This window comes from Oryx dammah, unplaced genomic scaffold (genome assembly GCF_014754425.2).
Source record: "Oryx dammah isolate SB20612 unplaced genomic scaffold, SCBI_Odam_1.1 HiC_scaffold_11, whole genome shotgun sequence".
Taxonomy (NCBI): Eukaryota; Metazoa; Chordata; class Mammalia; order Artiodactyla; family Bovidae; genus Oryx; species Oryx dammah.
The window spans coordinates 12,819,708-12,845,672 of NW_024070195.1; the positions used below are offsets into that span (position 1 = coordinate 12,819,708).

At 40.7% G+C, this 25,965-nt stretch overlaps 1 protein-coding gene across 2 annotated transcripts in view; it reads left to right on the plus strand.

Annotated features, from left to right (window-relative positions):
- Nucleotides 1–25,965, plus strand: part of RNF144B (ring finger protein 144B) — a 150,104-nt gene that overhangs the window by 94,856 nt on the left and 29,283 nt on the right. For both annotated transcript variants that reach the window (XM_040249345.1, XM_040249346.1), the window contains exon 3: nucleotides 16,883–16,987. In XM_040249345.1, coding sequence (XP_040105279.1) covers nucleotides 16,883–16,987 — 105 coding nt within the window. The remainder of the gene's footprint in view (nucleotides 1–16,882; nucleotides 16,988–25,965) is intronic.

Below are 25,965 nucleotides of genomic sequence, written 5' to 3' on the forward strand. Positions count from 1 at the left end.
TCAATTTGTTCCCCCGTCCCCTGCTTCGGTTGACACAATTCTTTTGTAGCAAACTTCATTTGCACAACATTCTTGACTTTTATCATTGGTTGAACAAGTACTTCAGGCTTTTCTGCTTTCTCTTAGAAAAAACCGTGTGGTATCAGGGTAGAGTATGAAACGAGATTTAATTTCTTTTTCACAGAGAAGGTTATGAAAAGATGGCATATTGTCATTTGTCCCACCTGGACTTGAAGTTCACCGAGGGCTGAAATGCAGGAAAGCAACTAAGGATCATTCATCATCATTGTTATTGTCATAATAGCAGCAGCAAGCATTTATCCAACTTAGGGCGAGGCGTCATTCTAAGTACTTTCACTTTTCATCTTTATAATGACCCAAATCGGTCAAGAAAAATACCCCCATTTTAAAGCACATGAAGTATATAATACCATAGTTGCCTGTTTGTTAGTTTAACAGTTTTTTTGGGGGGAGGGATTTGTGTGTTCATGTTTTGAGCCCCACTCAGCCATCCCAAGCAAATCATTCACCTAACTGCCCATTTCTAAAAGTACTAGGACAAGGAAGGGCAACTGTGCCAGCTCCAGGTGGTATTCCCGTTAACTTCAAGTACTTCCTCAACATTTGCAGTAATTGCAGGATGACACGTGGAAGACTTTTGTTCCTCGTTTCTCTCGATAGAAATAGGAAGGCAACAGGCAAATGAAGGCCCCCAGCAGAAGCGTGAGAAGACAAAGCTGTTTGGCTGACTTCTCTTCACTTGTCAATTCAGAATGGCTTTCAGTCTTAGATTGAGACCTCAGCCCAATGCAGAGATTGTGGTGATCAGCTTTTTATATGCTGATGGGGATAGAGAATTTAATTACTAGAGAAACGGTGACATCGCAGTAACTTTTATCGTCTTCTCTCCTATTCCATTTTTGTTTTCTCCTTTTTAAATTAAAGATTAATTTCTAATCTTAAATGTTAACCTATACTGGCTTTAAAACAGAAAATCTTTCGAAGTATTGACGATATGAACAGTTCGCCTGTACCCTCTTCTAGACTCCTTCTCTGTGCTAATATATAGAAATACGTAAGTGTTAGTCACTCAGTCTTGGCCAACTCTTTGCTACCCCATGAACTGTAGCCCTCCAGGCTCTTCTGTCTATGGGATTCTCCAGGCAAGAATACTGGAGCAGATTGCCATTCCCTTCTCCAGAGGATCTTCCCGACCTAGGGATCAAACCTGGGTCTCCTGCATTGCTGGCAGATCCTTTACTGTTTGAGCTACAGGGAAGTCCTTATAGAAATACATGAATATATATTCATAGACATCACTTAATAGAGAAATGGTATCTGTAACTTAAAAAAAAATTAATTTAACCTAGTGTTTCATGGACATGTTTCAATGTAAGAATATAAACATCTCCCTTCATTTTTAAGTATTGCATTATGTTCTATGGTATGCTATATCAAAATTTTATCTAACTAGGTCCCTACTATTGATGGGCCAGTTTTTGCTCTTAATAAATGAACTTTTTTGTACTTACATAAATGTGAAAATATAGCTAAGATGAATTTCTAGAAATGGAATTGCCGAATCAAAAGGAATGTGCATTTTAAACCATCAGGTGCTGCCACATTGCCTTTCCAGAGTGTTATGCCTGTTTACAATCCCACCAATGGTGTAGATAAAAAACCCTTTCTTTGATATTCTGGGTATTTTTTTTTGAAATTTTCATCTTCTCTAATCTGATGTGAAAAAAAAGCAGGTTTCCTTGTTTAATCTTGGCTTCCCTTTTTAAAGGAGGAAGTTAATTACAGCCAAACAAACTCATTTCATAAATCTATCTCTAAAAAAATATACGGCTTGTCCAATGCCAGGACTGATTTTACACGTTGGTATTCATGGTACTATCAGGTTAGAAAAATGGGCCTTGTCTGGAAAAGTATACACACAGGAGATATGAATGAATGAAAATGTAACACAGTAGTGGTCGTAAGGTGATGAAAGATGTGATATTACACACACACACACACACACAAACTCTACGTTTAGTGACAAGACGTTACTAAGTAGGAAAAGGAGCAAAACAGTTCAGACAAGTGACAGCTGAAACTGTTGTGACCTCTAAAACACCATTTTCTGAACATTTAAGTTAATAAGAGATTGGTTAGGATGTGGATTTCAGATATGCATCGGGCCTCTTGGAATCAGGCTAGACAGACAGTGCCCTGTTTTGTGGAGCTTATGTTAACTGGAAAACCTCAATGTTTTGAGTCATTTCCCATCCCCAGTAAGGAGGTCCTTTTGGTTCACCTCTCCTGGAAAGCACGTGTGTTGTTAGCCACATGAATGTAGGATTTTAATTCAATCATTTTGGCCCTCTATTTCCCTTTAAAAAAGAAATCAAGGAACGATAAGCAGGAGTATGTGGGTACCTACTAGGGAGTGTGTGTGTGCGTGTGTATATGTGCACGTGTGTGCAGTCGTATCTGACTCTGTGACCCCATGGACTCGCCAGGCTCCTCTGTCCTGGAATCTTCCCCACCCAGGGATCATTTGCGTCTCTTGTGTCTCCTGCATTGGCAGGCGAATTCTTTACCACTACGCCACCTGGAAAGCCCAGGTAACGTGTATTGCAAGAGAACTATTTCCCCCCATTTTCTTTTACCCTGCAGTTTATATAGATCAAGCCAGTGCAGAATTAAGTTGCTTGCACAAGATCCACGCTCTTCGTTCCTGATTCATAGGGTAGCTTGGATGAGACAAGAAACAATCTGTGAAAATATATAACATACTGCCTAGCACACTGTATGTACTCTCTAAATTTTATTTGTTAGCATGAATGATGGATGAGGCCCGTATTAGGTTTTTATGATCCTAAAAGTTTGTAAAACTGGACAATATCTTTATAATGCAAAACCGACAGCTGTTTTTTTTAAATGTACATAAAAGGTTATTTTAAAGAAGATGTAAGTAGCAAATGACTTAAAAAAATCCAAGGGGTTCGAGAGACCAAAGTGGATTTGTATAATCTGAATACCCTGGTGGCCATAGCCCCAGGTTGAAGGGATTGAGGGATGCTGTAGACTTTCAACTCTGTAACCTCAGGCAAGTTATTTGAGGAAACTAAGGGCTTAGAGTTTAAGAGCTCTGGTTTACAAACACCTGGAAGCTTCAAGTGCACTTAGTATATATTCAGATGCTGAAACTGAGTTCAAGCCCAGACTACTTAGTTCAAAAATGGGTGTTTTTTCACCTTCCTCCTGCATCTTGCTTGTGGAGTTACTAGTGTTCCCTAGAGGATGTTGCAGCCCACTCCAGTACTCTTGCCTGGAAAATCCCATGGGTGGAGGAGCCTGGTAGGCTGCAGTCCATGGGGTCGCTAAGAGTCGAGACGACTGATTGACTTCACTTTCACTTTTCACTTTCATGCATTGGAGAAGGAAACGGCAACCCACTCCAGTGTTCTTGCCTGGAGAATCCCAGGGACGGGGGAGCCTGGTGTCTATGGGGTTGCACGGAGTCGGTCACAACTGAAGCGACTTAGCAGCAGCAGAGGATTTAGTCTTCTGGTTGTTTCCAAGTGATTCCTGGGTGCTGAGGGTAATTAATGAATGATGGACTAAAGCAAAGAGATCTTTCCTGCAACTGGGAAAAAATTTTATAGCTGTAATATTTGCTTTCCTGGGTACTATGTGAAATACAGATCATTTTTTAATATGGAATGGTGTCCAGTCTTTAAAAAACTTCATGGTTTATGGGATTGATAATCTTCAGAGGAAACAATAGGAGTATTTTTAGTTTGTAAAAGGTTCTAGTATTTTCTCATGCTTTCATTCTAATAACATGGAAATCATGGTGAGATTGGGGGGAATGCAAGCAAGGACGGTGTCTCCATCAGGCTTTGGTTTAAATCTCAATTCCTATATTTACCAGTCATGGGAACATGGGAGGGTAAGTTACTGAACTGCTTTGTGTGAAGTGGGAATAATACCATCTCAGAATTGCTGTGAAGATTAAATAAGATAATTTTTAGACACACACCGCAGCTCTCACAGGAGCTTGACAAATACTCTCATTCCCGTCATCATCATCTCCTTTCTCCTGCCTCTCGTGTAATGAATATTTCAGTTCTAGGCCGTTGGTCCTCAGACGAGCAACAGCAGCAGCAGCTGTACCTGTTAGAATGATAAATTCTTGAGCCCCACCCTAGACTTACTGAATCAGAAACTCTGAGGGTGGGGACCAGCGAGCTGTTTCAGTTCCTTCTCTAGCAGGTTTTGATGCCCCGGTCCAGGGTATTTTGCAGAGCACTCTGGGTGAAGCACATGTGAGTTGCTCCCTATCTCATGCTATGAAATAATATGCTCCCTCTGGCTCTTTTGTGACCACTGACAGACATTTCTGAAACAACTGGTTATGTGGCTTCGATTTGTGATCTTTGCTTTGATAGTCTGATTTGCTAGAATATGGTGCTAACTAAGAGCCTTTGGACAGAGAAGGCAATGGCACCCCACTCCAGTACTCTTGCCTGGAAAATCCCATGGGTGGAGGAGCCTGGTAGGCCGCAGTCCATGGCGTGGCGAAGAGTCAGACACGACTGAGCGACTTCACTTTCACTTTTCACTTTCATGCGTTGGAGAAGGAAATGGCAACCCACTCATGTGTTCTTGCCTGGAGAATCCCAGGGATGGCGGAGCCTGGTAGGCTGCCATCTATGGGGTCACACAGAGTTGGACACGACCGAAGTGACTTAGCAGCAGCAGCAGCAAGAACATTTGGAAAGAGGCAGTTTAAGGATAGTAACTAGGTTAGAATTTGACAAGAGGGTCAAAGCAGTCTTAGTATGTAGGCCTATGGATTTACTAAGAGAAAGAAAATGAAGACTGGTTCAAATTATAGCAATTAAAAAAAAAGCAGCACGTGAAACCCTACTGGTTCTAGATACTTGCTGTTTAGGAAATGTCAAAGAGATTCACATTTTTGCAGAATAAAGTCTGGGGGGAAAATTATGAGGTGAGAATAGTTGCAATTTTGTTAGCATCTAATTTATATGTAGCTAGACATTCTGATTTTGCTATGGATAATTGGCTAAGATCATTTCAAGTTAATTTTGAATAAAACAAGATTGCTTATCTTCAGTCTAGCCACTGTGGATCTTTGTCCAACTTTTATAGAGTTCAAGTTTCGTAAATCTGATAAATTCTCCTTCTAGCCAAGGAGGAAGTTTGCCTAAGGCAACTAAGTAGATACCGAGGATTGTTGTTGTTCAGTCAGTCAATCCTGTCCGACTCTTTGTGACCCCATGAAATGAAGCACCCCAGGCTTCTCTGTCCTTCGCCATCTCTCAGAGCTTGCTCAAACTCATGTCCATTTAGTCAGTGATGCCATCCAACGATCTCATCCTCTGGCATCCCCTTCTCCTTCTGCATTCAATCTTTCCCAGAACCTGGGTCTTTTCCAATGAGTCAGCTCTTTGTATCAGGTGGCCAAAGTATTGGAGCTTCAGCTTCAGCATCAGTCCTTCCAATGAATATTCAGGACTGATTTCCTTTAGGACTGACTGATTTGATCACCTTGCTGCCCAAGGAACTCTCAAGAGTCTTCTCCAGCATCATAGTTCGAAAGCGAGGATACTTAGTTCCTAACCATCACTCCGTGTAGAGAAAGAGTATCTTCTTGAGGAAATTAACAGCATCACTGTTGTTCAACTTCTGGGTCATTGATGTGAGTTATTCATGCTGGCTTTACAGATTATATCCTGTAGGAAAAAAATGTAGTTGACAATAAACTGGCTTCATTTTCTCATTTATCCAGTGTAAATATTCTTTTTAAAAATTTCAAAATTTAGATAGTTGTTCATTGATGTTATACCCATTAACCTTAATTAATAAGACTTAATTTTGCTATAGACTTTTCAAACACTGATTTAAATACTAATACAGATATTGGAGTCTTATATAAAATATACCACACATAATTCCTGCTTTAAGGAATATTAAAATCTGAGATTTAGTGAATGGCACTTTTCTTTTTAGTTTAAAAGATTGTACATGTTTGTTATGAAATTTTTCAAACATACAACAAAGATGAAAGACTTTTAACAGTGAGTACCTATATTCCCACCACCTCTCAGATTCTAACATTAGCTTTTTACTCTCCTTGCTTTGTCACATATCTGGATGTCCACTGATCCTTTTACACTTTGTATGGTGAGGTTTTAATTCTACTACTGAATCCTCTAGTAGAACGTAAGCACTGCATTCTCCAGTTGTTTACTTAGGTTGTTTGAATGGTTGTATTGTATGCAGATAATTTGCACAGCCTTACAATGGCTAAAGGAGCTTCCTGACCCTTTAATAATTGGGGATTTTTTCCTTTCTGTGTTCCTGAGACCGCGTGTGCGTTCTGAGAGAGTCAGAGCTGCTTGAGAGTTCAAACTGGGACTCTACCGGGGCACAGGCCGAGGAGGAAGAAAGTGATAAATGAGTTCAGCGGAATCCACCCATGTTTCATCTGGGATGTGCTTATATTCTCACTGCCTGTCCTGGCCCTGTTGGCTGGGACCTTGGGGCCAGCTGAGGGCTAGAAGTTCTGAGGTCTAGTGCTTCTTTGGAGGAAATGGAAGGATGCAAACTCGGCAAGCTTTCTTGTTTTTTTTTTTTTTCCCTCCTGGAACCGTTGGTTGCTTTTCTGAGTGTACTGTGTCATAAGGTAGCCCCTGGCACAAATAGATCTCCTTGGAACAAGTATCAGAATTGGGGCCTCCCTCTGTTCAATAAGGCAGCACCCGTGAGATGGAAGGGAAGACTTCAGAAAGGTCAACTGAAGAGTTATTGAATCACTCCTGTTGGAAGCAGGTCTTTACGCTCCTGGTGCCTGCTCCCTGCTCTGACTGAAACGTTCTTCCAGTTTAGCAGATTTAAGTGGCTTCGTCGTGAGGACTAGACAAGACTGCAGCATTTCCAATGGTTTTCTCCTCAGAGCTATTACTGTCACTAAGTTTCTTAATTTAGATGTTTCATGATCACTTGAGATAAAGATAGAAGCATTTGATCACTCTTGCCTGGTGGGAACTGGAGGTACTTTTGACTGGGGCCCAGATTTAATCTCCCATATTGAATGACTGTTCTCAGACATAAAGGGTGGATCTTAGTACCCTTTTCCAGAAAAGGGAACAGCTCTATTTTAGCGTAAAATATTTCAAGATACTTTAAATTTTCATAGGTATTTAACATTTGCATATACAATTTCCCCTTTAAACTTCCTTTATCATTTCTTCTGGGACTAGCTGATGCATGCTTGTGTGCTAAGTTGCTTCAGTCTTGTCCGACTCTTTGTGACCCTGTGGTCTGAATAGCTGCCAGGCTCCTCTGTCCATAGGATTCTCCAGGCAGGAGTACTGGAATGGGTTGCTATGCTCTTCTTCAGGGGATCTTCCCAACCCAGGGATTGAGCCTGGGTCTTTTATGTCCCTTGCATTGGCAGTCAGGTTTTTTACCACTGGTGCCCCCTGGGAAGCCCCTTGTGTTCTCTATAAAGATGTTGATCAGAAAGGAGTCCTTCCTTCTTATAGAGATCGTGCCTCTGAATTTTCCAAATGATGTAAAAGCAATAATGATGGATATGTTTTCCTTCATTAGACTTGAGGGCATAGATGGTATTGAACCTAGTGGTTCTGACTTGGTTGCACACTGGACTCATTTTGAGAGTTTAAAAATACCGATGCTAGTTCAGCAAGGTTTCAGAATGTAAAATACAAAAATCCACTGTATTTCTATACACTGGCAAAGAATAATATGATAATGGCATTAAGACAACATTTCTACTTAAAATCAAAAGGAATAACATATTAATCCTTGGAAATAAATTTAACAAAAGAAGTACAAAGCTTATACTCTGAAACTACAAAATGTTGTTGAAAGAAATTAAAAAAGACTAAATAGATACCCCATGTTCACGGATTAGAAGACTTATTATTGTTAAAAATGGCAGTATTCCCCCAAATGGATCTACAGAGTCAACACAGTTCCTATTGAAATCTCAACTGTCTTCTTGGCAGAAATTGATGCGCTGATCTTAAAATGCATATGGAAATTTGATGGACCTAGAATGGTCAAAATAATTTTGAAAAAGAAGCATAAAGATGGGAGAACTCACTTCCTGCTTTCAAACTTATTGTAGTGCTATAGTAATCAAAACTGTGTGAAACCATCAAAAGGAAAGACAGATAGATCAATAGAATAGAACCGAAAGTCCAGAAATAAATTCACATATTGTCAGTTGCTTTTAATCAAGGGTGCCAAGGCAATTCAAATGGGACAGAATAGTTTTTCAACAAATGGTACTTAGACAACTGGATATCCATTTGCAAAAGAGTGAAGATGGACTGCTTCCTCACAGTTGAAAACAGTAACTCAAAATGGATTATAGACCTAATTTAAGAGCTAAAACCAAAAACTTAGAAGAAAATATAGAAAATAGAAAAATTTAATGACTTTGGCTTAGGCAAAGGATGAACAAAAGAAAAAAAAATAGACTATCAAAATTAAATACCTTTATGCCCTTCAGTGGTATAAATACCTTTATACCATCCAGCAAGGGAAAAGATAGCCTTCAGAATGCAAGAAAGCATTTGCAAGTCATATCTGATAAGGGGTATATGTAGAATAAAGAACTCTTAAAACTCAATAAAAACACAAAAATGGGCAAATTATCTGAATAGACAGTTTTCCAGAGAAGATGTTCAAATTACCAATAAGCACAAGAAGAAGTCCTCAAAGTCATTTGCCATCAGAGAAATGCAAATCAAAACCACAATGAGATACCTCTTTACACAGGTTAGAATAGCTAGGATACAAAAGACAAAAACAAATTCTGGTGAGGATCTGAAGAAAATTGGACCCTCCTACTGTGGGTAGGAATGTAAAATGATGCAACTGCTTTGGAAAATAATCTAGCAGTTCTTCAAAAGACAAGCATAGAGTTATTCAATATCATATCCCACATCTACTTCTAAGTGTATACTTAAAAGAAATGAAAACGTGTATCTGCTATTGAAAGAAGCCAGTCACAAAGGACCACATATTGTGTGATTCCACTTATGTGAAATATCCAGAACAGGCAAATCCACAGAGAGAGAAGGTAGATTGGTAGTTGCCTAAATCTGGGATGGGAAGTTTTGGGGAGGAGTGGAGAGTGACTACTAATTGGCTTGGGGTTTCTTTTGGGATTATGAAATGTTCTAAAATTGATATGTTAGTTGTACAACTCTGTGATTATATTAAAAGTCCAACTGACTAAAAGCCATTAAATGGGCAAATTATATGGCATGTGAGTTATAGCTCAATAAAACATATGCACACATAAAACTTACATATACATATATATGTATAATACATGAACTTGGGCAAACTCCGGAAGATGGCGAGGGACAGGGAGGCCTAGCCTGCTGCAGTCCATGGGGTTGCAAAGAGTCGGACACGACTGAGCAACTAACAACAACAACAATATATGTATAATACACACACGAACATATTTTTGTTGAGGTTGCTTTAGTCGCTAAGTCGTATCTGACTCTTTGTGACCCCATGGACTGTGGCCTGCCAGACTCCTCTGTCCATGGAATTCTCCAGGCCAGAATACTGGAGTGGGTTGCCATTTCCTTCTCCTTTCCTGACCCAGGGATCGAGCCCACATCTCTTGCATTGGCAGGCGGGTTTTTCACCACTGAACCACCAGGGAAGCCCATGTACATGGGAGGGATTGGGGGCAGGAGGAGAAGGGGACGACAGAGGATGAGATGGCTGGATGGCATCACTGACTCAATGGATTCGAGTCTGAGTGAACTCTGGGAGTTGGTGATGGACAGGGAGGCCTGGCGTGCTGCGATTCACGGGGTCGCAAAGAGTCAGACATGACTGAGCGACTGAACCGAACCGAACTGATACACATATAAGGAATGAGAAGAATGAACATGGCAGTATAAAGCCAGCAAGAGGAGTGAGGGAAAGCTATTTTCTGTACTGTTTCATTATTATTTTTTAATTAAGATGTATTTAGACATGTTTAACTGCTGAAGGAGAACTCAGATAGGGAACAATTCAAGATGCAAGAAAGAAAATAGATGATCAGGGGGGTAAATTTCCTGAAAGGCAGCAGGGAATGGAAACTAGAAAATAATGGAGCTGGCCCTGGAAGGTGGAAGTGGCTCATATGTGTCAAAGGAGAAAACCCAAAGATTGCAGGTAGATGGGCTTACATTTCAGTGATGGGAGCTGACTTCTGCTGCAAACCTGCTAGATTCTTGCTTCCAGCTCCTACAGAGGTCTAACTGTCTACTATGTGCCAGATGCTTTTGATGGGTATTTCCAGAGGATATGAAGCATAAGATATGATCCAGACCTTGACGCAACCCCTGGGAGACCCAAGTTCAGAGTCTCCTGCAATGTAGGGAGATGCAGGTTTCCATGTACAACATGCTTCAGTTGTTAGCATCTGGTATTACCTAAGGTGTTGATGGGATTATTGGCCAGTAGGGAGGAAAATCCAAGTCTTTCAGAGAATTGAGGGAGAGGAGGTGGTCGTATAGTTCATAAACTCCTCTTTGGAGGGCCTGTTGTGTTCTGATATGTCCTCAAGGGAAAATGCCATACCACCGGCCCTACTGTTCTCTACCTTCTGATGGATTTATGTGGATTCCTTTGGAGAAAATAATTTGAACCCCAATACTGAGATATTTTAAAATCTAAATAAAATAAAAATTTTTATTTTAGACGTGTATCTCTTAAACAAGAACATCAGAGTAAACGCATAAGATGAATATTAATTAAAATTGTTTTTGTTCAGTCACTAAGTCATATCTGACTCATTGCGACCCCATGGACTGCAGCACATCCGGTTTCCCTGTCTTTTACTATCTTCACTTTATAGACCAGTGAAATTTAAGTTAACATTAACTTAACATTAATGTGAAGGATGGTGTTTAGTTTCCACTAAATCACTTTTAACATTGAGGCTCTGAGTTTAGTGTGTTTCAGTTAACAAGTAGCAGTTCAGTGATCTTGCCACCTTTCTGTGCTGGAATCTTGATTTGTCCAGCTTACACTTGGCCCAGATACCTCCTCCATAGTTTTACTTTATCTGCCTCTGACAGTGAAAGTACGCCTACTTGGAAAACCAGAACTGCAGCACAAACACAAGTGTGAGCATTGAGATTGAGTAGAAATGGGCATTCACTTTTATTCATATCATTAAATAAACATAAAATGGGGGGAAAAAACTCTTGCCATGGAGAACTAAGCTCCCAGGAATGCACCTTTGCACCCAGTTTGAAACGTACTGTGTTAGCTAGGCACCAAAGTCTGTGAGAACAGACAAGCTGGGTGTTGTATCAGGTTGGGGTCCAAGACAAGGCTTCCTCATATCAGAGAAGCTTAAGGATGAGAAATGTAAAACTAAGGTCTCTTTTTAACATTAGTTATGGCTTACTGTTTGATTTGGGGCTTCTTTATAGTCACCTGATACTGGGTTTTCTTATCAGTCCTCTGATGTCATGGTTGGCAGAGAGGTATGAAGGGGATCCCTATCACTAGGAATATAATATCTGCGAATTTCTGAAAGGGTTTTTATAAGAAAAAAATTTTAGGCTCACTCTATACAAGGAAACAACTTACTGCTTAGCTATGGATTGTTGATTTATTTGAATGTTTTTGGACCATTATATGTGTCCAAGTCAGGATGTCCTGGGTGTGTTAAAGACTTTTGAATTGGGAGAGATACCATCTTGAGTTTACTAATAATTTAAGTCAACAGCATCTAACAAAGAAGGCTTTTATTCTTGGATCCTGTGCAGACATCGTAGTCTGAACTGAAGTAAACAGAATCCTGGCTTCAGTAAGAGCTGTTATTTAGAACACATTTGAGACATTGTGATGTAATTGTGTCCTGAGGCTGAGAAGTGTCAGTCTCCATTTTATTAAATATCCATTTTAGTGTACAGCCTTGTACCAGCAATGATAAAAAGCAAAACAGATACTTACTCAAGGCCAGTCTAGATTTTGGCCTTAAAGACTTTCCCCTTATCACCCCCTTTCCCAGCCATCGCTGAGCAAGGGATGGGAAACCCTAGGTCAATAGGTCATCAGCTTAGCTTCAAGCCATGTGGGCTGCCGGCTCTCCTTTGCCTTCAGAACCCCAGCTCTCCATCTAGAGGTGTCCAGGGTCCTGGCAATCAATTTAAACTTTCAATTAATGGCACGTCTTACCTCTTTTCTCGCAACCAAACCTATTATCCTCTTACCTCCCCTCCCCATCCTCTTGGAGTTGCATCTCTCTTTTAAAAAAAAAAAATCAATTTATCTATTTTTGATGGTGCTGGGTCTTCGTTGCTACATGGGGGCTTTCACTAGTCGCAGCTAGCAGGGGCTGCTGTCCAGTTGCAGTGCTTGGGTTTCTCACTGCGGTGGCTTCTCCTTCTGCACAGCATGGGCTCTAGAACACGGGCTGGGTAGTTTTGGCCCACAGGCTTAGTTGCCCTGCAGCTCGTGAGATCTTCCCAGACCAGGGATCAAACCCATGTCCCCGACATTGGCAGGCAGATTCTTAACCGCTGGACCACCAGGGAAGTCTGGGGGTTGTATCCCTTCTGGGACTTTGACTTCTGCATGCCTGCCTAGAGTTCAGAGACATCTAGTCCATTCTCTTCTTTATGTTTCCTGCCTCTCTCAGTTTTCATGTATTTTTTTCTCATGGAGGACTCTCCATTTCCCTGAGAGTAGGTTAAGCATGTGGTACTGTCCCATTTTATAATTGTGAGTGCTGCAGTGAGAGAGGTTAATGACTTGCCCAAAATGCAGAGGAGACTTTAGAGCTGGTACTTCAGTCTTAAAAATTCGAATTCAGTTCCATCAACCGAATTCATGGTAGTGCTTTTTTTCTAAGAAGAAAAATCTTTACGACAGATATAACCTAGTGACCCAGAACAACTACAGTGTATGTGTGTATGTATATATTATACATACATACACACACACACGTGCATACTGTAATTCTGGTGGTGGGTACATAGCTTTGTCTGAATGTTGTAGCTCTTTTGCCATGTCTACCTGATAGATGAGAATATCTCATGAAGAATGCTCTTTGATACATTGGAAAATAGCATCCTTGAAAGGGACCCAGAAGAAACCCCTTTATGGAAAGACTCTACTTTACATAATTCGTAGACTTTCAGGGTTGAAACAGACGGGTCCACTGGCTCAACAGATGTTTGATGGTTAAATCCTTGATTAAATCTCATCTGAGTCCTTGAGTGCTATGGAATGATTTTGAGAAATAATCCTTATTGCTACACATGATCTTAATGGCCTGAAGATGCTTCTATGTTCTATCAAACTAAGTGAAACGTTGATGCTTTAAAATGAGAAATCGTTTATTTCTTGTGTCATCAAGGTTTTTGAAAAGTTCAATTTTTGAAACATTTTCCCTTAGAATGTATTAGCTCTTATGAACATTGCCTATTTAGACTTCCGTTTAATGCCATTGTTTAATGGCATGTGATTTTTAAAAATGTGACTAAATGATATTTTATTTTTTCCGTGTTTCTCTGTTTTTATTTACTAGCTCGATGCCATTTCTCCCAGAATTGTTAACCATTTTACGTAAGTTTGGTTTGTGTAACATGCACAGGGGTTCATGTGATTGCTTGTGGTTCTTTTGTGCTTTAGCCAGAGGTAGTAAAGAAGAGAGGGAGGGTTTGAGATTAAATTTTAGTGAAAGCTAGTGTAAGACATGTCATGAACCTAAGGTCCTTGAAAATTCAGTAGAGCTGGTTGTTTCCCTCTTTGCCTTCAGTAGAAACGCCCTTAGTGATGGAGTGTCGGGTGTCTGTGCGGTAGCATCACTTTGCAACTTGCACTTACAAAGTTCTATCTTGAACCAGTATTTCTCATAATTTTTTTAAAGGGATCATATACTTACAGCCTGTCGTCAGTGTACACAGTTCTAACTTCTCTCCTCGAAGCATGGGTCAGAGAATATCATGGTCAGGAGAGACTTCGTGGGAAGCTTCAAAGTTCATTGGTTTGTATGTTGTGGTTGCAGCCTTCCTAAGAGCATTACCTTAGCAAATAGAGCGTCTATTATAAACTCTTGGGATAGCGTAGATTTCAGCTTAACAAATTTACAATAAAAGTTGAAATGAATTTTTTTTGCTTTTTAAGATACACATAGTCTCTTTAGTTCCTATTTCAGTCCTATCTGTAGATGCAAATAGTTCTACAGAGAGAATTGAATAGAGGTGTGTGTTCTGTTCTAAATGTCTACTCTGTTTATGGAACTTCTCTACTACAAGTGGTTTAGCTGGTTTCCTGAAGGGAGCAGAGAAAGAATAATCTCACAAGACTAAAAGATTAACATTTCTCCACAAAGTTACTGGAAGTCTAAGACTAGGTGACTGAGTGAGTGAAAGTTGCTCAGTCGTGTCCGGCTCTTTGCGACTCCATGAGCTACATAGTCCATGGAATTCTCCAGGCCAGAATACTGGAGTGGGTAGCCGTTCCTTTCTCCAGGGAATCTTCCCAACCCAGGGATCGAACCCAGGTCTCCCACATTGCAAGCAGATTCTTTACCAGCTGAGCCACCAGGAAAGCCCAAGAATACTGGAGTGGGTAGTCTATCTCGTCTCCATTGGATCTTCCCCACCCAGGAATTGAACTGGAATCTCCTTCATTGCAGGTGGATTCCTTATAGCTGAGACCAAGACCACGTGAAATGCAGTAAAAATTTGACTAAGTATTCTGCAGTTTGCACATTTCCAAAGGGCTTCCACGTACAAAATTCTGGGTTTGTGTGTATGAGTGTTTTAAACCCTGGGAAGTAGCCATAATAGGTATTATTATCCCCATTTTAAAAATGGAGGGAGGGTCAGAAATTGAGAGAGTAGCATAAAAACATATACATTACCATATGTAAAATGTGTAACATGTAACAGATGTGAAATAGCAGTGGGAAGTTGCTGTATGTCGCAGAGAGCTCGAAGGGGTGCTCTGTGACAACCTCGAGGGGTGAGATGAGGTGGGAGGTGGGAGGGAGGTTCACGATAGAGGTGACATGTACATACCTATGGCTGATTTTTGCTGATGTATGGCAGAAACACTGTTGTAAAGCAATTATCTTCCAATTAAAATTTTTTTAAAAATGAAGGGAGGCCAGTCTGGGTCATGGTTTAGGTAATGTTCCCACTGTCAGCTGATAGCGTGGCACTGAGGCTAGAGCCCAGGTATTAGGATTTGATGCTCATTGTACCATTCACTTTGTTTTTCTCAGATGTCTTCCCCTTAAGCCTAGAGACCATACATTTTCACTTTCTAGTTCAATTTCAAGTGGCAGCTGGGATCTAGGGGCAGCTGGAAGGTCGAGAGGTCCTCAGAAGCCGAGCTGGGTGGACAAGGCTTTGCATCATTTACTCATGTGTCCCTTAATGTGACATTATTTTTCTTGAGCCACTTGTATACTCTCTCTTGAGTTTTGCCTGTACATTGAAATTCTTTCTCATGTTTTCTTGCTGCTGCTTTCTTGACTTATTCTTCCTCATACTGGAGCCCATATTTGGCTCAGTAACCCCAAGACCAAGTGAATGTTCACTCTTCTCTTGAGCAAAAAAAAGAAAATTAAAATATTACATCTATATGTGGTCGATTGTAGGGGAAGAGTGGCTTAAGAGGACTCTGCTGTCAGATATTGTCTATTTTCCAGTTCATACTAAATCATCTTTTATTCCCCAGTTCCTACTAAATCATATGCATTTCCCCATTGTCTTTAAACATCATTTGAAAGTACTTTTCTTGATTCCTCAGCATTCAGTTGCTTGAAATTAGCATAATTTACTGATGAGTTTTTCTGTTTTGGATAATGAGGCTATTTTCTAGTTTTCTCTGTGATAAAAATGATTGACTCCCTGAAGAAGGGAATTTTCAAATATTTAGAGAGTAAAAAATTTGGTTTAAATGGTTTGCCTATGTCATTAATTCATTAGTACATTGTAGCAGTAATTTCAATCAGATAAATATTAATACATGATTATTTTTCTGAAATAATAAAGTTGTGATAGTTTTAGTTTCAGATGGGAAAAATGCATAAAGATGGTCAATGAAAAGAAAAGACTTCACAATTATGTCTTTAAGATATATTTACTAGTTAAGCTTTTACTAGTGACATGTTTGTCCTTCATGTTGTATTACTTCTCTCTGGGTTTCTTATTTCCTATATAATTTTTTTTTCTTAGATTCTACTCAAACCCCCTCCATTTCAGCATCTGCCAAGGCGCACAGTTCTTGGAGGGTCTCATTGGAGGGTCTCAATTTGGGAGTCTCACATTGTCTTTAACATTTCCTTTTCCAGGTATATTTGCTTTTGAGAGTATTTGTAGATAAGCCAGTGCCTTAATCTTATTTTGATTCTGTTTGGTGAGCTTGACATGAATTCTACTTCTGGGCAAATTTTGAGAGAGAGGACCACTGGGTCAAAATGGAATTAGGAAGTCACATGAGTTTTTTTTTCTTTTTGAAGTACAGAGAAGGCTTTTGCCATTAGTGCAAGAGAGTGTTTCTCCTTTTCCCAATCTATGGTGAATAAAATGTGTGAGCATACAGGAATTTGACTTGTTACCTTGGATAAACTCAATATTCTTAGGATGAAGTCATACATAATTAATTACCTGTCTCTGCGTTCTTTCCAGAGTGATGGCGCTTAGTATTCACACTCATGATAACTTTGGTTTCCTGAGTGCAGGAGCCCCAGGACTGCCAATTAAGGAAGAAGAGGCAGTGGCAGTTATATAACCTTGGGGCTTCTGTAATGTGGTGGGTAATTGTCTTTTTTCTTCTTAACTTCTAGTGTCTGAAACAGTACATGCAGCTGGCAATCCGAGAAGGATGTGGGTCTCCCATCACTTGCCCGGACATGGTGTGCCTAAACCATGGGACCTTGCAGGAAGCTGAGGTATGGATGGGTGCTCTGATCTTCCCCTTTTCCCTGTTGACATGATTTCCTGGGATCTTGGCTCTGAAACAAAATACAGGGGTTAACTTTTTAAAGGAGTACTGTATTGCTACATACCTTGGATTCTTTATAGAGGCTGTTAAAGCTGTTATTTACTTTGGTTCTATTTATAAATGCCCCCTGAGTGTTGAAGAAGTTCTAGAATAGGCCAAGGTGCTAGAAATCCAATTTACCAAAGGTGAGCTTTGGAGGCTGAATAGTCAGTGGCCTGGGGATTTTTAATACTTCAAAGATAAACAGATGACTGATTAGCCGTAGTTATAGATAACATAAATTATTATGATTCTGCAGAGGTAGCCTGCGTTGAACCGTTTCTAAAGAGCAGAGAAAGGCCTTTCTTTCAGTATTTATCAGGCATAGATATGTTTTTTTGAGTGAGTTCTCACTGTGACATGTCTCTTTGTTTCAATCCCCATTTAATAGCTTGCCCTTAAATCAGCTTTTAACTTTCAAGTTTTGCTCATTTCAAATCTTGTATGCCTTCATGTAGTTGCTTTCTTAGCCAGTATACTATCTAATACTTTCAATAGATTTATAAAACTGAAGCTCAGAGTGTCTAAATAACTTGCTCAAGAGTGCATATCTAAAAGGCAAAAGAGTTAGAATTCCAATCCAGTTCTTTCTGACAGATTGCATAGCTTTAAAAGTAGAACTCGGTGGATAAATATAGTGCCGAGTAAAGGTTTGATAATTGAAAGTCCAATAGAGTATGTGTGTGTAGGTATATATGTGTGGGTATATATGTACGTGACTATGTGCCTGTGTCTGTATGAAGGTGTGTGTATCCATGTATATACACACGTGCTTTATATATATACATATGTCTTTTACATATATATATCTTTTGTAAGTAAAGCAGTCAGAAAGATAGTACAGACCATTTTTAACCAGTCTGCATCTGGGTACCCTGTGTTTAGCTTATGAAATACCAAGTAACTGATACAAGTGAGTGCGAAGTGATTTGAGGGGAAGCATAAAAGGAATATTGGTTTAGAAGTTTTTCATTTTAGGAAAGTCATGAAATGGACTTTTTAAAACAAAGAGGTAGTATTGATTGGGTGAATCCTGTGGTGAGAAATATTAACTTTTGTGTGAAAAATGGGTAGAAGAAAATTAAAAGGGGGAAAGATTCGGTTATCTACCATGAATACTATTGATCTTTGCAACTTGGAAATGGTTTTTAAAAATGAGACCCAGGTTTGCAGAAGCGTGTTTCTAGACATGACCCTTCCAGGGAACATGCTTCCTTTTTGACTTGCTTCTGTGAGGTCTGATCAGTCAACAGATGTTTACTGAGTGTACAAAGTGCCAGGCTCTTTCCCAGTCAAGATAGAGAGGTGAATAAGGTAGTCCCAATACTGTTCTCCTGGAGTTTCTGACTTCGAAGAGAGACATTCAACTGATAATAAGCCAGATAATTAATTATAAGAGCAAAAAGTGTGAGATGGAGCAGGCAGCAGGAGTTATGTCTGCCATGGAATCTTATTTAATGCTTGTGTGTGAAAGCTATTAAAACATAAATGAAGTGACCTTTCTAAACAAGCCTTTGAAATTAATTACAATCTCTTTTCTAGATAAGCCTACATGTGGCTATTTGCAACTAATTAAAACTAAAATTAGAAATTCATTCCTTTGATTGCGCTGATCACATTTTAAGTACTCAGTTGCCACATGTGGCTAGTAGCTACCAGGTTGGACAGCACAGAATAGAACATTTCCGTCTTTGCAGAAAGCTCATTACATAGCGGTGTTCTAGACTTTATTTATTTATTTTTTCTCTAGACTTTAAATGGATGGTAACCATTAGCCATTGAGCCTTTGGATATCAAATGTTAGGGCTAATGTGTACAGACAAGTGACAGGCCATGGTTTGTCCCCAAAATCTCTAGAGCAGAGTCTCACTTTTCTGATTTTCTTAGTACAGACATTCCCTGGTCATCTTCCCCCATAGTTCTTTCCTCCTTCTTAATCTTGACTTTTCCCTCTGTTCACATTCTCATTCACACTTCCCTAGGGCTGATTCCATTTACCCAGCTTTACTTTAAAAACAGTTTCACTTTTAGGCTGCATTAAAAGCAAATAAATCCATAATGGCTCTTAAAAATGACAAAAGGATATTTGAAAAACAGAACAAAAACATATCCAAACTAAACTATGGTATTTCTTACATTCTCCAAAGTCTGTTTCCCATTAGATGAGTAAGAGACACTCTGGGGGCATTGGAGGACCATGTCTGTACTCATAGGTCTTGCTAAGAGCCTGCCTGAAGATGAGCGTGAATTGCAGTAGTCAACTGTTCTTAACCAACTTGCCACTGTTTTTTTTTCCCCAGAATAAAAAACAAATGCAGTGGTGGTGATTGTCTCTCATTTTTGAATTGAGAAATGGTTAGGTTATAACAAAGCTGTTGGTGGCTTCATCGATTTATATGGGGTGACTCTTTTCAAAGCAAATACCTCACACACATGAACTTGGGTTACACTGTCTCCCTTTCTGACTTGCTTGACATGATACTTTTCTCATATACAGTTGTTATTATAATACATACCTCTTAATCTAGATATTATTGAGTCTATCACAGTGGTACATCCTTCTCTAGATTCTGTCTCTGTGACTACTTTTCCTATCATTAAAAAAAAACACATTTATTTTTATAAGTAACACATAAATATACTTTGCTTGTTAAGAATAATTCTGGTTAAGGCTGAGGTTCCCTTTGTGATGCTTCTGTTTGTATTACAATACATGATCCTTCACTGTTCATTTTCTTATAAAATGCATGGAAGTATAAAATTTTTCCTCCTTAAAGGACACCAGGAATTTAAGCTATTTCCTCTCAATGCTTTCCTATGTAGGTCTAGCTCACAGAGTTGACTCTGCTTCATATTGGTGTCTCCTGCAAGCTTTAATGCTTCCAAATTGGCTCAGCCGTGGCTCTTTCCCTTCACTTCAATTTATTGGGAGTAGCAAAGGGTTTAATGCCCAATCCAAAACCTGTTTGCTTATGTAAGAAACAGTGGAAAAGGCAGCTCCCCTTCAATGTCATGGAAGCTGGTGGGAGGTAGTGACTGGAGAACTTGTGTCCTAGAGGTGGACCCACTGGGAGCCAGGGAAAAGGAAAACTTTCCTCTCTTGCATCATCTGGTCCTTCCAGCTGTTGCTCAGCAGTGTTTGATCCAGGAATCTTGTCCAACATGGAATTATGAAAGGGAGGACGCAGATGGTTGGTTCTGATAGCATTACTTTAGGCACAGCCTTTGCTTGAAGTTAGTAGCCCTGTTAAAAAGGCGGTGACTCATTGAAGCAGTTTCCTTACTGTGTTAGTTCAGTTCAGTTCAGTTCAGTTGCTCAGTCGGGTCCGACTCTTTGCAACCCCATGAATCGCAGCACGGCAGGCCTCCCTGTCCATCACCAACTCCTGGAGTTCACTCAGACTCACATCCATCGAGTCAGTGATGCCATCCAGCCATCTCATCCTCTGTCGTCCCCTTCTCCTCCTGCCCCCAATCCCTCCCAGCATCAGAGTCTTTTCCAATGAGTCAACTCTTCTCATGAGGTGGCCAAAGTACTGGAGCTTCAGCTTTAGCATCATTCCTTCCAAAGAAATCCCAGGGCTGATCTCCTTCAGAATGGACTGATTGGATTTCCTTGCAGTCCAAGGGACTCTCAAGAATCTTCTCCAACACCACAGTTCAAAAGCATCAATTCTTCGGCGCTCAGCCTTCTTCACAGTCAAACTCTCAAATCCATACATGACTACTAGAAAAACCATAGCCTTGACTAGACGGACCTTAGTTGGCAATGTAATGTCTCTGCTTTTGAATATGCTATCTAGGTTGGTCATAACTTTTCTTCCAAGGAGTAAGTGTCTTTTAATTTCATGGCTGCAATCACCATCTGCAGTGATTTTGGAGCCCCCCAAAATAAACTCTGACACTGTTTCCACTGTTTCCTCATCTATTTCCCATGAAGTGATGGGACTGGATGCCATAATCTTAGTTTTCTGAATGCTGAGCTTTAAGCCAACTCTTTCACTGTCCTCTTTCACTTTCATCAAGAGGCTTTTTAGTTCTTCTTCACTTTCTGCCATAAGGGTGGTGTCATCTGCATATCTGAGGTTATTGATATTTCTCCCGGCAATCTTGATTCCACCTTGATTCCCTACTGTGTTAGGAAACTAACATAACCATCACTTACAGGGAAAGCATGAACCATGTGTCTGGACCATGTCAGATTTGAGCAGCAAACACATAACTGCCTACCATTACAGGACCTGAGAAGTGGGACTTTCTCCTGTGGCCAGCTGGTGGTGGATGGCTGGGAACAGCTTCTCACCCACCCATCCTCCTTCCAAGTCCGAGGGCACTGGAACAACCCGCCTTTGCTGCTGGTGCTACAGCGTGCACAAGAGGGCGAATGGATGCAGCTGTTCTCAAGAACAGGGGCTCCAGAATCACTATAAGAAGGGATTTAGGGTGGGATGCTGTGGGAAGACTGGGATGGGGGATGGGGGGGTGCCAAGGAATTTAAAGCTGCATTTGCAAAATAAACACAGTTTTTACTCATGAAAGTGAAAGTGTTAGTCGCTCAGTCATGTCTGACTCTTTGTGACCCCATGGACTATAGTCCGCCAGGCTCCTCTGTCCATGGAATTCTTCAGGCAAGAATAGTGTAGTGGGTTGCCATTCCCTTTTCCGAAGTATCTTCTTGACCCAGGGCTGGAACTCGGGTCTCCTGCTTTATAGGTGGATTCTTTACTATCTGAGCCAGCAGGGAAGCCCCTTAGTTTTTCCTCATATCACATGTTTATTTAGGGTAGTTTTGGTAAGCAAAGTGAAAGTCGCTCAGTCGTGTCCAACTCTTTGTGACCCCATGGTCTATACAGTTCATGGAATTCTCCAGGCCAGAACAGCTACCCAGGAGTGTAGCTGTTCCCTTCTCCAGGGGATCTTCCCAACCCAGGGATCGAACCCAGGTCTCCCACATTGCAGGCGGATTCTTCACCAGCTGAGCCACCAGGGAAGCCCAAGAATAGTGGAGTGGGTAGCCTATCCCTTCTCCAGAGGATCTTCCTGACCCAGGAATCTAACCGGGCTCTCCTGCATTGCAGTCGGATTCTTTACCAGCTGAGCTAGGCTGCTGCAATTATAAGAGATCCAGTAGTTCCCCCCAATCACCCTTTAGCACTGTCTCCACTTGCCCTCTTTTTAAAGTAATTAAAAAGTAATTAAAAAGTAATTAAAGGAAGTTCATTAGTTAGACTGTGCCAGATCTTGGTGTGGCATCTAGAATCTTTTAATTGTAGCATATGGGCTCCATTTCCCTGACTAAGGATTGAACCCAGCCCCTCTTCATTGGGAGCACAGAGTCTTAGCTGCTGGACCACCAGGGAAGTCCCACCATCTTTTTATTTAGCGGTTTTTTTTCTCCTGTTATCAAGAGTATGACGCTGGGGCAAGTGGCCATATTGCTGCTCCTGTGGTTTTAGGAGCATATGTCCCTTCTGAATGGGAAGGGACTGAATGTGTCTATAATAGTCTTTGGCTATAATATGTGTCGGCTGAAAAAGAGTAAAACTTTGGGGCAGCACAGGTTAAAGGAATCTGCCATGCTGGAGTCAATAGACACTTTTGAGATTCCAACCTGACTTTTGTTTTAGAACATATTTAAAGCTTTGTGTTAAAACTGCATGTGAGTGGAGAGGAATGTTTCTAAGCTTCTTTTTTACCTGAAGGCAAATATAAGAAGTCTCAGCAGTGGTGGAGGGAATGTGTCACATGGATGGTTGTGCAGATGGGAACATTCCTTTTACCCATCAATGGGCTGAGGGCAGGAGGCAGGGCAAAACGTGGAAAGATGTACTGAGGCGTTGTTGTTGTTGTTTAGTCTCTAAGTTGTGTCTGACTCCTTGCAACACCGTGGGCTGTGGCCCACCAGGCTCCCCTGTCCATGGAATTTCCCAGGCAAGGATACTGGAGTGGGTTGTCATTTCTTTCTCCAGGGGATCTTCTTGACCCAGGCATCGAACCTGTGTCTCCTGCACTGGCAGATGGGTTGTTTACCACTGAGCCACCAGGGAAACCTGAGGCGTTTGTAGAACAGGTGAAAAACAGCCCTTTTCTGAGAGATTCCTGTCCTGGAATTCCAGGTCTCCCCCACCTTTCAGTTCCCCAATGAGCCCTGCCTTCTGGCCCTAAGACAGTGATGCCCTCTTGTTTTCTCAGCTATGATTGGAAAGCTGGTTTGAGCTTGGTTTCCCTGGTGGCTCAGTGTAAAGAACCCGCCTGCCAATGCAGGAGATGCAGATTTGATCCCTGAGTCGGAAGAACCCCTGGAGAAAGAAATGGCAACCCACTCCAGTATTCTTGCCTGGAAAACCCCATGGATGGAGGAGCCTGGTGGGCTACAGTCGATGGGGTCGCAAAGGAGTTGAACATGGCTTAGTGACTAAACAACAACAACAACGAGCCTAGTTTACTACAGTTGGATGAATGGGCAAATGTACCAGTTCTTATTTTCTGGGTTGTGATAGGAAACATTCTTAGTTTCTGTGTTAGTGTGATAGGGTACTTATCACAAGGCCAGTACTATTTCTCTTGTATTTTTTTGCAAGTCATGTGTATGTGTGTGTTAGTTGCTCAGTTGTGTCCAGCTCTTTGCAACCCCATGGATTGTAGCTCACCAGGCTCCTCTGTCCCTGGAATTCTCCAGGCAAGAATACTGGAGTGGTTTGCCATTCCTTTCTCCAGGGAAGCTTCCCAACCCTGGGATCGAATCCAGGTCTCCGACATTGTGGGCAGATTCTTTACCATCTGAGCATAGCTCTTCAAAAATTGCCAAAACCTTAACATGCTGTCATGATCAATTCCATGGTCAGTTCCATCTCTAGATACACTGATCTTTTGTATTCTGTGTTCAGCCTGTTTGTTTAATTTTTAAAGCAACAGTACCAGAAGTGTGCTTTAAAGGGTCAAATCTAAGTAAGGTCTGGCCTTCCCCACCCCAACCCCTTCTGTCTTGCCTTTCCAGACCTTGATGGTGGTACATATGTGAAAGCCAGTCTCCAGCTTTTGTGTTTTAACCATTTCACTTTTCCAACTAAAAGACAATATATATTGTATTTATCATTGTAATGAGAATACATTGCATTCTTAGCAGAAACACTTCTCTGGTTAGCAGTCCTGTCTGCCCTCTCTTTTTCTTTAGTCTTTGTAAGGTTCATGTCAATGTAGGTGGTGATGCTTGCTCAAATATTATGGGATGGGCATAGTTCATAATGGTACACAAAGATATGTCTTCAATTTCTTCCATTTGTGGATATTAGATCTATCCAGTTAACTTGTATGTATAATAGTTATAGCACCCCACGTATACATATATTCTGAATCCCCTGCTTATGCTCTGCTGTAGGTGGAGGGGATTGGAAAAGTGAAGACTTTCAGCAGAGTAGGAACTGAGGATTTAATAAGTATCCCCAGGTTTATTTTTAACAACAACAACAAAGACAGTGATTCAGTGCGGCAGGTAATTAGTAGGTTTTTGCTGTTAATATTCTGTTATTATTGTTTTTGTTCTATTAAAATGAAACTGAATTTGCCTTTTCTTTGAATTAAATTTTTTTTTTCTTTATGGAAAGAATTTCTATAGTGATGAGGAGAAAACGTGGTCTTTCATTCTTGGATAGGAGGAGAGATAAATTTTTGTTTAACAGGTAGATTAGTACAAATTCCAAAGGAGAAATAATTAAAAATCACTTTCAATCAAATGCAGGATTTTTTTTAGTAGTTGGTTTGAGGGGAATGTTCTCTCTATATTTGAGAGGATACTTAGAAATTTTTGTTTCTGTTGCATGAATATGAGTCCAGTTAGTAATGGATTAGAACTCACTGAATAAAATAAGTATGATTAGTTCATACTGATCTAAATAAATAAACAAACAAATACATGAGGGATAAGGGACAACCTTTCCTTATAATAGAATTATAATTTACAAATACAGAATGAATGGTAAAAATCAAAAATCATTATTAAACAAATGCCACAATAATAATTATAGGCAAGAATTATTTTTTAAAACATCTTACAGAATTTGTTACAATATTGCTTCTGTTTTATGCTCTGGGTTTTTGGCTGTGAGGCATGTGGAATCTTAGCTTCCCAACCAGGGATTGAAGCTGCACCCCGCACATTGGAAGGCTAAGTCTAAACCACCAGACCACAGGGGAAGTCCCTAGGCAAGAATTATTGATAAATACAAAAATTAGTAGGAAAACCTACGATGAGAAATGGGGTATTTGTAGACTCAAAATACTTGCTGGTTACAAAAAATACAGAAATCTGACCAATCGCCTTGCTGTGCTATGCTCAGTCACGTTCAACTCCCTGTGACACTGTGGACTGTGGCCCACCAGGCCCCTTTGTCCATGGAATTCTTCAGGCAAGAATACTGGGTGGGTTACCATTTCCTACTCCAGGGTATCCTGACCCAGGGATCGAACCTGGGTCTCCTGCATTACAGGCGGTTTCTTTGCAGTCTGAGCCACGTTGCTGCTGCTGCTGCTAATCACTTCAGTCGTGTCCTACTCTGCGCGACTGCATAGACGGCAGCCCACCAGGCTCCCCCGTCCCCAGGATTCTCCAGGCAAGAACACTGGAGTGGGTTGCCATTGCCTTCTCCAGTGCATGAAAGTGAAAAGTGAAAGTGAAGTCACTCAGTCGTGTCCGACTCTGTGCGACCCCATTGACTTCAGCCTACCAGGCTCCTCTGTCCATGGGATTTTCCAGGCAAGAGTACTGGAATGGGGTGCCATTGCCTTCTCCACTGAGCCACCTTAACCAAATTAAAAAGTTAATATTGACAGTAATGAGGCAGGTTGTCCTCATGTATCTCCTGATGGCCCAATATCACTTCTGTGAAA